At 38.0% G+C, this 16,187-nt stretch overlaps 1 protein-coding gene across 2 annotated transcripts in view; it reads right to left on the bottom strand.

Moving 5' to 3' along the window:
• The window catches only part of vta1 (vesicle (multivesicular body) trafficking 1), a 41,319-nt gene that overhangs the window by 20,320 nt on the left and 4,812 nt on the right, over window positions 1–16,187 (bottom strand). For both annotated transcript variants that reach the window (XM_065256131.2, XM_065256132.2), the window contains exons 2-5: window positions 13,252–13,346; window positions 10,927–11,054; window positions 4,513–4,588; window positions 2,013–2,124 (exon numbers count right to left, since the gene is read on the bottom strand). In XM_065256131.2, coding sequence (XP_065112203.2) covers window positions 2,013–2,124; window positions 4,513–4,588; window positions 10,927–11,054; window positions 13,252–13,346 — 411 coding nt within the window. The remainder of the gene's footprint in view (window positions 1–2,012; window positions 2,125–4,512; window positions 4,589–10,926; window positions 11,055–13,251; window positions 13,347–16,187) is intronic.

The following is a 16,187-nucleotide window of genomic DNA, read 5'->3' as shown; positions in this document are numbered from 1 at the left end:
GTGTGTTTGATTAAAGTTAGATCTAAACTTCCGAGAACGTGGCCTTCCAGGAAAGGAATTGGATATCCCCGCTACACGCTACAGACATGTGTGTGCTATGTGTGGTGATCATCTAAATAAAATGGTTTTAGGGATGAAAGTACTTTAGTTTTGCTGTTGTGTAAACACTTTCTTTAAGAGGATGAAATGATATTTTCTTTTCCAGACGTGCAAATCCAAATGTTGACTAATGTTGGCTTTATGTGCATAACTCGGTACAGAACGAATCAATTAACCGAAGCCTATTCCAATTTACTAAGATAGAGAAATGTAAACAGCCCAACAAAGTAATGAGTTTTGAAGGCACCACCATTTTTGCATGTTCTCTCCAATTAATTTTGCTTCTAGTAATGTAGTAACGTTATTAAGTTACATAAGCTGTAAAAAAAAGAAAACATTTCCCATAAACTATTAACTTAATTTGGGAAAAACAATGTTGCAAGTTTTTTATTCATTCATTTATTAAGAAACCAAATCATTTTTTGCTACCTTAAAGTTTCAAGTACAATTAAATTGGCTTTTCATGCATTTTCAGCGTAATTAACAACTTAAAATACGTTAAGCAAAATAATTGACATTTATGCTTTGTCAGATGCTTTCATTCGAAGCCAATAGACATTTTTTAATCATTTGTGTGATCGTGGGTTCGAATCCATGACCTTTTGTGCTGCTAATGCAATTCTCTACCACTGAGCAATACATGAGCTCAATAATAGTAAGTTCAAATAACTTGAACTAAGCAAATTCGATTTTACTTAAAAAAAAATCCAGATAATTTACTCACCACCATGTCATCCAAAATGTTGATGTCATTCTTTGTTCAGTCCTGGACATTTGTCCAGGATTTTTCTCATTTTAATGGACTTTAGTGGACCCCAACACTTAACAGTTTTAATGCAGTTTAAAATTGCAGTTTCAAAGGACTCTAAACGATCCCAAACGAGGCATAAGGGTCTTATCTAGCGAAACGATTGTCATTTTTGGCAAGAAAAAAAAGCACTTTTAAACCACAACTTCTCGTCTTCCTCCAGTCGTGTGACGCGCCAGTGCAACCTCACGTAATACGTCATTACGGCGAGAGTTCATTGATGACGTATGCGAAACTACGCCCCAGTGTTTACAAGTGTGGAGAAAGAGAACAGTTCCGACGTTGTTGTATGTCAAATGATTCTAATTAATGTCTTTGTGTCAGTTTATTGTTTAAAATGGTCCGCAAATGTGTGTTTCATATATGTAACACGTGACCTTTCGACGTCATTATGCAATTACGTGAGGTCGTGCTGGCGAGTCAGACAGCCAGAGAAGATGAGAAGTTGTGGTTTAAAATTGCATTTTTTATTTTTCTTCGTTTCGCTAGACCCTTATGCCTCATTTGGGATCATTTAGAGTCCTTTGAAACTGCAATGTGTTGGGTTCCATTAAAGTCCATTAAAATGAGAAAAATCCTAGAATGTTTTCCTCAAAAAACATAATTTCTTCTCGACTGAACAAAGAAAGACATCAACATTTTGAATGACATGGTGGTGAGTAAATTATCTGGATTTTTTTAAGAAAATGAAATAATCCTTTAAATGTTCCTTTTGTATTACATGCAAGATAGTCATACTGGTTTAGAACAACATTATGATGATTCATTTTTAAGTGAACTATCGGCTCACAGTGAACAATTTTCGCACCATTACGGGGAAAGGAAACCTCTGTGATTATGAAAATAATCATTACACAAATAGCAGCCTGAGCCAACATGCATGGAGAGAAGTTGCTGGGTGGTGGTCATGGGGCAAGGCGGTCATCGCCTGCGTTCTCAACTTTGATAAGGCACACAATGCGCTAACATTTACTGAGCTCCAACAGCACACATAAACTAAGGAAGCCACGTAGGGGCTCTGGAGGAAAGCCTCTGACTAGTGTGTATTTTGCTAATAGGAGTCACAGGATCGTTCGAGCGGAACAGATATAATATCAGTGCTTACCATATTCTTCCCCCTCCATTGCAATAGGACCAGCCTGTGGAGTCTCACCATTCTTCAGACAGTTGTGAATGTATGCTGCCTTCCACTTTGCATACTTCCTGTGCTGGACGTTCTGGATAGGGGAAAAGGGGAGGAGTCCATAGGTGAATCATTAAGATAAGAACTCCTCAATTAGTGAACTTTCCCAGAAGCACAATAGCAGCTAAAGTTGCAGATTAGACATAGAAAACATTTCAGTGATGAATGAATCACTCGCATATGACGCTTTTACGTCGCATAGTACCCCACGGTTTGGTTTGGGTCAGGTTGGGTCAGCTCACCTCACTTTAGCATGGTTAGTTTTTCCATCAAGTTTAGTAACGCTTCGGAGTGGGAGGGGTTATAGGCGTGTCGTTATATTTGCGCTGCCTACTGCTGTGACATCATACAAGTCAGACTCAGAACGTTGTTGTACATTCCCATACATTCATTTATTTCTCAGTCCGCCACAAAATTTAAATTGACCACCATAAATAAATGTTTGCACATCGCGTTTATCACTGCCTCTGTATCACATGACAGTTTCTGTACAAACACTTGTGACGTCAGCCTCGTTTAAGTTGCATTTAAGCATATATGCAAACGTACGTGTCGCAAATATGGTGCCACAAACTGCAAGTCTGGAAAAAAATTGGTATGGTGTTCTTGATTCTCAACCTGTGGATGTTTTTCATCGCTAAAAGGGAGTTTGGGAACTTATAGCAGAGCACAGATGACAACATGTTTGCTGGAGACAGCGCAAGCTAGCATGAAGGTAAAGCTAATCTTTTACATTATAGAAATGATGCTGGTAGTGACAATTCTCTCAGACCAATCAGTGTTTTCGCGTCACGTTTTGGTATCAACTCAAGTCGCTTTGAACCCTGACCAAGGTGGTACTAAAAAAAAGGATCGGGTACTACGTACTGCACGCAGTGGAAAAGCTCACAAAAGTAAGCTGACCCAAACCAAACAGTGGGGTACTATGAAACGAAAAAAGCGCCAATATATTCAACACAAACACAAGTGTAGTAATAAGGTTGATCAAAAAGAGTGTTGTGCCACAAGGCCTTTAACAACTGCTGTTACTATTAAGGGCAAGTGCTATGCATGACACAACGTGAAAATGTGCTGTAAACACACCCTAAGGTTATTTCTTTAACTAGTATAGCTTTATTGCATTTTTCGGTCAAAAACATGCTACGTTGAGCACCAAACTGTTTCCATCCTACAAGTAATACAATATAGCTCGACTCCTTGTGGCATTGTCAGGGAGAAATAGCACAGCAATGGTGGGGACTTCTGAGGGCTCATTGTATGGGTTAGTGTTACAGAGAGAAAGCGCACTGTTGAAACAGTAAATCCAATGAGCTGTCTACAGTAGGAAAATGTCTGGCCCTTAGGGAGCGAAGAACACTCAATGAAACATTGTCCATCTTCAGACACAGGTCAATTCCCCTCTGTACAAGAGACATCTGCGGCCATGGTGACCAGTAGGGATGGCCTAATAGTCACACTGGCAATAGAGTATCCAAGACAGATTTAAATGGTGGATTACCAACACTTTCCAGGCATGAGTTAGCCAAAAATCGGCACTCTCAAAACCTCCGTGTACATTGTGAGTGATGAGGCGTTGTCAATCCCTGGGTTCTGCTTTACAGTTTCGCAGTAATTTCCATGTTTTTCAATAAGTTCATGTTTTTGCAGCAGTTTTCAGATTCGAACAAGAGAACTTGGCTAGTGATGTATTCGATTCCATTCGATGTTTTCATGTTCCACTAAATTAGGCAAGCTTGTGTGTCTGTGCCATCAGAAACAGGGTGATTGTGTCAAAGAACACATCTCATACCCATATTGTAAAGGAAAGTTCACCCAAAAATGACAACGCTGTCATCATGTCAATTCAAACCTGCGTGACTTTCTTCTGTGGAACACAAGAGACAAATTTGTGGTAAATATTCTGGCTAGTCTGTTCATATAAAGTAAATGAGGACAGGGGCTGTTGCAAAATGGCCTATAAAGGCATCTTAAAATTGGATCACGGGGCAGCACTGTTGCATCACAGCAAGAAGGTCCCCCAGTTTAAGCTTCAGGAGGACTGTCTGTGTGGAGTTTGCATGTTCTCCTTTTGACTTCGGTTTCCTCAAACATGCAGGTTAGGTGAATTAGAAATGTCAAATTGGCCTTCCCTCAACATGTGTGTAAAGATCAACAGTGTGCCGTTTTCACACTGGCAGTTTAGTGCGACACCGGCCATAGCTCGCATGAAAAACTTGTAATGCGAAAGCTGTCATGCGAAGCCGGGACCGCATTGGGATACCGAACCCGGGACTACCTGAAAGAGGTGGTCTGAGCTCAGTTGCAATGGAACTGTGGCGCAGTTGGCGTGAATTTGAAAGCACCTCTGATTCGGGTGCGCACTCGTAACCTGCACATGAGTTTTAAAAAGTAACCTGTGCATGAGAAGCTCACAGTGACTTACCTCTTCTGATAATTCACCAAAGACATTCAACACATCAATCAGAAGACTTGCAGTGTAGAAGGACTTGATCATGTTTCTGCAATCAAAAGACACAATGAACAAAAGACATAAATAACAGCAATACAAAGAAACAAAAGATATTTTCATTGCTAGATACTTCTGTAATTAAACCTATACATAAGTTTAAAGGTCATGTTCTTTCTGATCCCATTTTTCAAACTTTAGTTAGTGTGTAACAGGGATGGAAACTAGCCAAATGCGGGTGATTTTTTGTCGTGGCGGGTAAATTAAAATAGCATACTGTTTCCCCCGGACACTTTAAGAGGAGGCACACCTTCAAAAAATTTGGCGTTACATTGTAGGCGTTAAGAGGTCTGCAGAGAAAACATCTCTGGAGGAGCCAGTGGACAAAAAGGCGAAGGTCAAAAACGTTTTTTTAAAGAACAATGGAGAAAAGCAGACAATGGGGAGTCCCGCGATTGGTTAGTTTACACACTGCATATTATTCGGTTGTCACTTCACCTTTTAATGCTTAGTCCTGTTTTGTACACAAACAGTTCAGTAACGAGCCTGACAACCGCATTCTACAACCGAATTAACTCCCGCAAAATGCAGGAAGTGACAACCGCATTTACAAAAACTCTGCATAGTGTGTACATAACCGAACTGAACAACAAGTCGTTAATAAAGTGTTTAAATGTGCATCATGGACATGACAGGTCTTTCTTCTGAAAAAAATAAAAGCCTAGAAGTGGAAAAAGTCGTCTGTATGCGCGGTGCAGAAAATGAAAGAGGCACAAGCATTTGCTGACTGGTGTTGCCAGATCTTGAAACAAATCCACATGCTTTATCTCAAAGATCAAAATATTTGTCCCGACATGTTCACACTTTAATAACACCAAAAACTTGATCCAAAAGCCATAAACGGTTAAACACCAAAACGGTATATTAGTACAAAAAAGACGAGGACCTGGCAACACTGCAAAAAAGCGTGCTCTGGAGCAGCCTCACAAATGCGTGCAATACACAATGCCAAGACGGATGTTTATTGCAAAACATAATGCTGATAAATTATTTTGGTCAAATTGTGAGTGATAAGCACGCGAGACGGTAGAACATTGCTAGTGTTATATCTTTGTCAACCATCGCATTTAAATGCGGTTGTCACTTCTAAAAGTAGTTTGCACGAGGCCGATGAGATAAGTCTGACAATGTTCTGCTCTATATGTTCTGCTCTTATATTTCACATATAAAGAAACCATCTTAAAGGTGTTTGTTTAACTTAATCTGCCATACTCATTTTATGAAATGTATATCAGTTCATGGTTTGTGTGTTTATAATAGAGAAAGAGAAAATGTCAGTATTTAATTGAGACTTGAGATTAAATAAACTGCTTAAGTATTGTAAATCTTGTAGTATTAATTTACACATTGTCACAGTGAACGGGACCTTTAATGTTAATTAAGTAAGATGTTATACACAGTACATTTCATATGTTTATTACCTATATCTTTAAAATGAACATACGATTTGAAATTATCCCTCACTTTTCCAAACCTGCTCTTCAAAGAAATGCAGTTATTTGTACTGTGGATTAATCTGTTCTGTGGCAGATATTTTGTTTAAAATTAACTTCGGAGATAAATATCAAAACATACAACACAACAGTATTTAGATCTAAATTATATTAAGACATAAATGAATGTGATGTGTTTTAAAAAGCACCTATTTCATTGCTAAAAACAATGTTCTTTTGTATAATACAAACTGTTCGCGTGGTTTATGGTTAAAAAATAATTTCCACATACTGTAAATTTTTCTTATAATTATTATAATGTCGGTCTTATCCAAGTCAACAGGCCCAGGAAGTAAACTGTTGCCTACACTCCGTGTGTTTGTTGTAGTCAGAGAAAATAAATTTACGTTGGAAAAGATAACTCGCGCCACTGTTTACTTTGGGGTTTGTACCTTTTGCATATCATTAACGTACTAATACACACTTACAAACACACACACACACACACTTACAAACACACACACATACACACACACACACACACACACACACACACACACACACACACACACACACACACACACACATTCTGGTTTCCATGTTTTGTGGGGACATTCCATAGACGTAATGCATTTTATACTGTACAAACTGTATATTCTATTCCCCTTACCTGCCCCATTCCCTAACCCCAATCATCACAGAAAACTTTCTGATACTTCACATTCTCAATAAACATCATTCTGTTTGATTTATAAGCTTGTTTCCTCATGGGGACATCAAAATGTCCCCACAAGGTCACAAAAACACTGGTATTCCTATCTTTGTGGGGACAATTGGTCCCCACAACGTGATAATTACCAGGTACACACACACACACACACACACACACACACACACACACACACACACACACACACACACACACACACACACACACACACACACACACACACACACACACACACACACACACACACACACACACACAGTAAAACCCGATAAGTTCAGAGTACTCAAAAATGTTGTTTTTAAGTTAAAAAGTTTACGCTTCATTTTATTTAATATTTAAGTACACTCTACATAAAACTACTGTTTATTATAAGGACTTATTTACCAAATTTTTTGTATACTGTACTTATAACTACTTTTTACCATTACATTTTTGTTCACAAGTCACAGAAACAGATTATTTAAGAAATTTAAGACCAGAAAGTGTAATGAGACTGAGCTCAGTGCTGACTTTCACACAGTCATAGTTTATATGATAAAGCAATACATATCTGACCTACAGCCTAACCACAGACACTATACTTCTGAACAATGGTAAGCACAAAACTAAAAATAGCTAACTCTTCTTAATCTCCAACATAAATAAATGTTTAACACGATTGAGTCTTTCACTTTACTGAAAACCACATAAAATACTTAATTTCAAAAAATGCTCTCGTATTGTAGGCTCATGCAAAGCATGCTGGGAAACTCACCACAACCTGTTAGAATGATGCTGTGATATTGAAATGACTCTGTTTAAAATAATAAATACAATTGTTGAGTTCTTTGACTTATTTTATTTGAGTTTGTTGAACTTAAAATGGTGAACTCGTTGAAAACACATAAAACTTTTTCAATCAACTTTTTCACAGGTTTGAGTTCAGTTCACTCATTTTAACTCTTTCCCCACCATTGACGAGTTATCTCGTCAATCTGCAATACCGCTATTATCCACCAGGTCTTCCGCAACTTATAAAAACAGAAAGTATTTCCCTATGGCAAACAGCTGTATGTCCGTGTATGTTTTAAAGATCGCTCTGCATCTGATCTCTATCAAAAGTCCTTCACAAAAATGGAATTATCTCAGCTTTTTGCTCAAAATTTGGTGTTTTTTCGATGAAACTTACACACATTGGAGAGGTGATAAAAACAGAACACATGAAGGTAGGATGAAACGGATTATTTTGTTTGAAAGCAGAGGGCCTGTTCTTTTATTTCATATATTGTATGTTTATATATTTAAAAAGGAGCATTTTCTGGAAGGCATTAAACTTTTGTGAAAATCATGAAAAATGCTGGTGGGGAAAGAGTTAAATGAGTACATTGTACTGTTTGGGTTTACAGTGCACCAAAGGAAATGTAAAATCGAAAAAGATAGGTGCCCTTTAAAAATATTGTAGCACAATAAATCAACTTGGAATTGAGTGAAATTTGTCTGAGAAACAGGAAACATTTAAGGCTCAATAAAGAAAAGCAATAAGCAATCAACTTCCAGGAATTGCCAATATATAAAATAACTGCATGCACATTTGGCAGATGCTTTTATCAAAGATGACTTAATGCATTACAAGGTATACATATTTATCAGTTGGTGTGATCAAACCCATGTCCATTTGCGCTGCTGACACAATTCTCTACAAACTGCAACATGTTGTGGGAAACAATGTTACACAAAAACATTTTCTTGTGTTTAACATGGAAGATGTGCCACAAAATGACAAGCAAAACATTTTCTTGTTCCTACTTTGTAATTTGGTAATTTGTGTTTGGTTTCATGGTTGTCTTTTAAATAGGAATAGAGTACAATAATGTACTCCTGACTCAACATCTTATTTGTGTTTTTTTATATCTACACATGGTACCAATAAACAGACCACAGAGATGCCAATGATGCCATTAACATACCGCTTATGCCACTGACTCCAAACTGGTTTTCTAACTTAAATAACAATTAAAAAACAAATGTTTATTTGGGTGTTTCAATTTCCTATGGACGCTATGCAGTCACCCTGAAAGTCAGGTCTGGTCCAATATGCAAACAGCAGTCCACTGTTACAATCCTGGAACAGATTCATCATAGTCACACTTCACTCAATACCTACTTTAAATTCAAGGTTGGAAATCACTGCTGCAGGTAAACAACAGTCATGTTTCCAACCAGTTAGAAAAAACATCCTAAAAATGTGTGCTAGGTATAAACTCACATTCAATCTGTTTACTGATCAGCTAATTGCACACAAAATGATGTAAAAAATTTGACCCCAAACAAAACAAACAGCTGATGTTTGTTTTTCCTGCCAGTCAGACGGAGTAGGCGGTTATTGCCCAGAATAAGCAGCAAACTGCTATACTAAGAGTGACTATCCCCTGTTACTGCAAATAAATAGCGGTTTTTTAAAATAGCTTTTTTGTAGCCTCCTGCATTATTTCTGAATCTCCACCTTACAATCACATTGACATTTATGCATTGGCCAGATGCTTCTATCCAAAGCAACTTACTGTGCATAGTTTTTTTTAAATGCCATAAAACTGGGGCCTCTGGCACTATATCCCACCCCCCAGTTTGACAACCACTGAGCAACAGTAACAGTAGAGCTACATTCACATTATAAGCGACTTTGTCGCTGTGTGTCGCTTGTCTCTTTCAAAAGAGGCATTTCTAAATCTGGTTGTCATAAACAAATGAGTACAGTCCACTAGAGCTGGCGGAAAAAAAATAGTCTGCGATTCTTCGATTCTCATGCGTATGTCTGGGTACGCATTTACGAAGTGTTTGGTGATAAAATGCAGAATGATGTAACACATAGTGCTGGACTTGAAAAAAAAAAATCGCCTGCGATTATAATGCGCGTCTCATCAGAAAAGCTGGTTCGGTGATTAGTTTTAAATCGCTATTAATTGCTTTCATATGGAGCGGCATTTACTACACAGAGCATATTTCACTGAAAGCTAGACAAAATTGCGTTCATAATCGTGGAAGATCGTCTTCAATTATGAACGCAATTTTGCCTAGCTTCTTGGTGAAATACAGCTCTGTGTAGTAAATGCCACATCTGAAAGCAGGTGATAGCGATTTTCTACAAATCAACATAAAGTTAAACATTTCTCAACTCTTTTTTTGCACCTGGACGCGCCCCATCCAGTCGCCAATGGTCACTGTCGCTCGTGTCCCCGGAAGTCGCCAAGCTTCCATTGAAATGAATGAGATTGCGTCACTCTCCTACTGATAGTCTGAATGCAGCTTAGCTTGATTGGGGCAGAACTTTGACTTCAAAATAAAACCTTTATATTCCTGTCAATACTGGGGTTGTATAAGGAAATCTGTACAGAATGTTTTACCTTTTGCATTGTAAAAAACAAATCCTAAGTACATGACATCTGGACAAAGTGCACACAGGTCTGACAACTTCCGAGGGCAAGATTAATCTCCGCTCTAAACCTCATAAGCAGGACGAGGACAAAGTGCATAAGAGAAAATTTGGTAGGTACTGTGAAAGTTTGTGCTTTTTAGGACTTGCCTTAACACTCTTGTTATTTTGCACTTACATTAATATTAGCTGTTAACAAACCACATAGAGGAATTTTCCATGTGATTGCATAGTGTACTAAACTCCAACACTATGCGTTACATCATTCTGCATTTTATCAGCAAACACTTCGTAAACACGTACCCAGAAGTTTTTTGTATCTCAACACATCCAAAGTAACTGTGACTTGAAATACCTCGGGTAATACCAGCCCTCATGACCCGAGGCCTGAGCCATGGCCAAATATTCAGCTTCTGGACCCTTTACAGGTCATACACTGTCTATGACGTAACCGTCCACAAGAACTTCATTATTCTGCCGCGACCTGTAACTCTACACCTAGCTAATCTACGCCGTCTTACTCCCAGACAACTGCCCTGTACAGAACCAGCTTTGTTGCTAATTTTAGCCTGCTACTCACTCCCTTTATGTGCATTATAGTGACAGTAGGATTATGCTGTGTAACGGTTCAGTGAGTGGAAACAGTAATCAGACCTTGCACATTCAAAAAGAATGACTCAAATGAGCTGAAATAAGACGAAAAGTCCTGGAGACAGAGAGGACTACGCATCCCAGAATACACCCAGATGTTGGCTTACTTGTGGAAACGTCCAGCTCGGTCTTCATTGTCTGCATAGAGGAACATTTTCAGAGCGTAATTCTCGATGTGGGCATTGCCGACTACCTCCTGAGTGATGGACTCGTGGTCGATGAGCTCTTTCTTCATCTGTAACACGGAGAAGAAAACAACTTTTTAAGAAAGTTTTTAAAAAGTATGGCACTCTTTGAAAATGAAAAATCAAAAAGTGGGGCTCAGCATGACCAAAAAAACTTTGGTCTAAAACTAACCCTAACGCAATACTGTAACAAGTGTTCACTGCATCACTTGAGATAATTTTAGATGATTGTTCTCCAAAGCTCTAGTTTCCATGGCATGACTCATTAAGTCCAGAGATGCATCAGTCATTTCAATTCCACTCCAGAACTCTGGTGTAATTAATATCTTGCTGGAAAAGTGGGTCCCGCTGGAGACCTGCCCACGCCCAATTAGCGGACTCACTCACCCAGCTATTATTATGATCTTTTTGATGACACCAGACGAATACATTTGTAGCTTTGGCATTCACAGAAAACTGTTATAATGCAAGACAATCACAAGTGGCTAATGTTCTCCTCACCTCTTTTAATACCGAGCACACTAAATATGCCTTTGTGTTTTCCTGGCATGCGCTTTCAAAGTTTATAATAAGACTCGCCTTTATGGACTTCTCCATGATGGTACATTGACAATAAATGCACTGTATCTTTATATAAAATAAATTGTAGACTATTACACAAATATGACTAAGGTTGTTTTAAAAAAGTAATGTCTGAGGTGGTCCGTCGTACAAAAATTGTACTTTGTTGCAACATCAAATGGAATTGACCGAATGACTGACCTCTAACTCGAAACACACAGACATTAGTGAACCTGCCTTTTATAAAAATGGCCGGCACCCAAACGTTAAAGCTTTAGCCGGGCCGAGCTCTGCATTTCACTCTGTGATGTTACAGTCTGCTAGAGAGCGTCAGGTTTCCTTGTAAAATCACTAAAGCAAATACGTCTGGTTACATTTCAACAGGTGGAACCCGGGTGCCTGAATGGACTCACTGTTAAAGTTTTAGCAAAATGTACGAAAAAGCCCTGCACAGCACAGTATATCACTTGTGTCGTATCGGAGAAAAGTATATGAAAACATAACTCGGAAGGAAGTGCATAAACAGCAGGAAGAAAGCGATATTGAACACCTTCACAAATCGAAGCCTTGAAATCAGATCTTGGACTTTTTGGGGTTTGCTCAAAATCCCCTTGGAGAAGAAACAACACTGGAGTCATTTTAACACTGTAGGACAGTTTTACTAAAGGAACCTTGTTCTTTTAAGAAAAAACTGAGACGGCTCAATGTGTTTTTTGGCTGATATTTGGTACAAGGGCATGATATAGGTGAAGTGAACCTTATCATGAAGGTTTCACTTCCTGCAAGTATTTTCTTGAGACAAAAGCAAACACCAGAAGCTTATATCACGACAATCGGCTATAGTCTTTAACTAACAAAGATAATTTAAAAATGGTGTGCTAAAGTGACATTTGGTAACACTTGGCAATGTTCATAATATGAATCATAACATTAAAAATGCATAAAACTTTAACTGCTAAAATATAAAATCATGTAGAAACAATGAACAGTGAAACTACTAAAAATCTATAATATGTTTAAGACATACAGTATTAGATTTAAGACACAGTTATTTCTTATTGTCTAGCACTGCTTCTGCATTGTCCTCTAAATGACATCAGGACAATTCGGATCACGATAAGAAGCTTCATTTTGTTCCTGCAGATTTAGCAGTGTTACAAGGGAACTTTGTGTTTCAGACCTTTTGACCGGATGTGCCCACCAGGATCTGCCTCTCCACATGCTGTTGTTTCCTGTGTCCGTGACATTTAATAAACTGGACTAAGGCGATAGTAAAAGCCAGCTCTGGAGACCGCGGGGTCTCCACTCTCGTCTAATTGGTTTCAAAATGTCTATAAAGAGTGGCTAGGCATAAAAGCAAAGCTTCATTTATTTTCCTGCTCCCCTTGTGAGGAGACCTATAAACTCAGCCTTTTGAACTGTGATGAGAATAAAGTGCCCTTAGTACACAAAAGGTCATTTATCACTATTGGGAAATATTTGCCACACACATAAAACTGAACCGAACTTAAACTTTCAGTCAAAAAGTTATGTGTGATTTTTTGCGCACTGCAGCTAATAGCGTAAAGCAATACAAAAAAACCCAATATTGTTTCTATGAAGTTCGAACTGTGTGATCTCTAAACAGCGAGTTATTTAAAAATTATTTACATGATAGCACAAATTAGGGTCTTCTGGACTCCTTACCGTTTCCAACTGATCCATTAGTTTCACAAGAAACTTTCGGCACTCTGGAGTTTTGCTATCTATTTTCATTCCAGTCTGCATGGCATAAAGTCGACCTGAAACACAAAGTCAACATATTAAAATCAATGAGAGCAAATTTAATCATTCTAGAGACAGGTTTTCACTTTAAATGCTCAAACACTGAAGTGATGCCATGGTGCTATATTTTGTCAAAGCAGTAACGCCTTTTAAACAAAGTTTGGAAACACATAACTTAATAAATCCCTTAAAACGTTGAAGGCTCATACTTAAACAAAATGGTTTTTCAATTGGTGAGTTAAACTGAAACTTATAGAAAAGCAGCCAACATGTGTTTCACTTTGTGTCTTTGCATTAAGCCGCCAGTTGTCAGTTGAGGTTTAAAACCATGAACAAGCCCCAACATCTGGTGAAAGGTGTTTTATTTGCCACATGTGCAACGTACTGCTCTTTTAGAATAATATACAACAGTGGTACATGGCAAAAAAAAGAGAGCAAAAAAAGCCTTTAAGGCATCGCTTCATATGCAATTTCTGTATGCACACTTTGAATACTGTAGCTACAGCTGTAGAGAAACTAAATTAAATTCACATAAAACTGAAATCATAAATGCAGAGTGAATTCACTTTACCACCGACATGAATGTGCATTAACCCCAAGTCTATTATAATGTTATACTACACATATTTTTCAATTAAAAGAAAATTTATGGCAATCTGCAAAGCATATAGAAGTGAGGCATGAAACAGGAAAAGCAAAGTTGGAAAGAGGATCAAGTCTTCATTTCGAACAGCCTGCAAGATGACAAGTCAACAATCAATTACTATTGCACAAGTTCAAAGCCATTAAGTGTTGGAGTGAAGAGAATTGGAAGAGGCAGTGAGCCCAGAGCCTAAGGGATATGCTCCACTAATGAAGATAATATCTGATCCAACCCACACTTTCGGCCATTTAAAAACTCACCTTGGTGATTCTACGGTGTCCCAGAGGAAATTAACAAGATGTGGCCTTATAAAGTATTCCTATGCCTTTACTGCTTTTACCCAATAAAAAGCAATGAAATGGGTCCCTCGTGTCAAACATGAGACAAAGTTTTACTGCAAGTATTTAGATTCATTAGCTCTTAGATTAAGCTTAAGTAAGAAAACTAAAGGTCACTTATCTGGTAACAAAACTAATTTAACTAACTTAAAATCAGGTATATTTGTGGAAAACTGAAAATACTGTAAAACCTGGCTTACGTAATTGGTATAATTGCTAAGTTGTCCCATCATCAAGTTGTCCCATCATCTGGGCTGAAACAAAAACATTTTCTCTGAAGTAAAGTCAAAGGTTTTTTTGCAACATCCAAATGAAATGACCAAATCCACATGCTAAGCTGAACTTACAGACTTTGAATGGCACTTTGTGTAAGAGGCAGGCCTTGAAATCGGTCATCTAATTCCGGTTTGAAACTCATTACCCAGTAAAACATGATGAACTAGCAGTTACGACTTCCTGAAGGAAGCAAGGAAAGGCAAATATACCCAGCTGCAAGGGCCCAGGCCATTCTGAGTGTTGTCCCAAATAAAGGTGTATGTATGTATGTATAATGCTGGGCAGAACTGCGATCTGCCAAGATGTGACATGAAAATGTAAGCATTTTTAAAAGCAGGGTTCCCACACCTTAGTTAACTTCATATTCAAGGACCTTTCAAGAACTTTCCAGGTCCAATACCCTCAAATTCAAGGACTAAATGTGGGGACACATTTCAAGTGAGAACAAGGTTACATTGTGTTACCTTTTAAGATACATTGTTACAGTTCCCTTTCGAGGGAATTTGCGCTGCGTCACTGCGGTAACACTTTGTGGACCCCTCCAGGGGTAAGTGTGCTGAATGCGTTTATCAAATTCAACCAATGGTGAGGCTTAACAACAAAGACAGGGTGACATGGGAGCCAGGAAGTAAATTTCTTTCTGAAATATTGCCAAAGACTGTGTTACAGAGACGCATAAAGTATGGCAAGGGAGACACAGCGTCTCATTCCCTTCTCAGGGAACATCGTAAACATGAGACGTTTTTATGTGTCAAACACAACTATGCAAAAAAGCATTTTGGTATGAATCAATATTCGCATACAGGAGATATAAGCATTTAAAATGAACAGTTTAGCATGTGTACTTAAAAAGTCTAGAATTTTATTATATTATCCTACACTACACTAGGAATAATATGGATTTTTTCCAGAAAACTTCTTGCATAAAACAGATTTGAGCACTTTTAATGAACTGTATCTCTGTATAATTTCAAAAACTTCCCAGGGCCTTGAATCCCCCCCCCAGATTCACAAACTTTCAAGGATTTCAAGGAGCCATGGGAATGTAGCAAAAAACAAATGGTTTTTGGAGAGCACAAAATAAGACATTTAGGGAACCAAGGTAAGTAGGTATATAAAAAGCTACAACACCAAATACAGCAAAACAGAGAAATTTAAAAGCTCATGTGATAAATATAACTAAGCTAATTAATTAACTTATTAAATAAAACTTTAAACTCACAGGGGTGGTTTCCCGGACAAGGATTAGCTTAAGCCAGGACTAGGCCTTAGTTTAATCATGAAATATAACTAGTTTTAACAAACATGCCTTGCTAAAAACATTACTTGTGAGCATTTTGAGGCAAAACAAAGGGCACTGGTGTGTTTTAAGATGTCAGTGCAAGTTGTTTTCAGTTTGGATAGCGCTTACATTTATTTTAGTCTAGGACTATAGTCTAATGACTGTCTGAGAAACCGCCCATATAGGTTAAAGTCATTCTATTTCTTAGAAACATGTTTGGCATTGTTATTTTCACTAGGACATTTTGAAGCGAATACTTTGAGTGTTTGTTATGTAAGACTTCTTTACACTGTGTCTTCAGGAAAGCAGCTCTATTACA

Source organism: Paramisgurnus dabryanus, chromosome 12 (genome assembly GCF_030506205.2).
Source record: "Paramisgurnus dabryanus chromosome 12, PD_genome_1.1, whole genome shotgun sequence".
NCBI classification, from domain to species: Eukaryota; Metazoa; Chordata; class Actinopteri; order Cypriniformes; family Cobitidae; genus Paramisgurnus; species Paramisgurnus dabryanus.
This window is presented reverse-complemented; position numbering and strand designations above follow the sequence as displayed.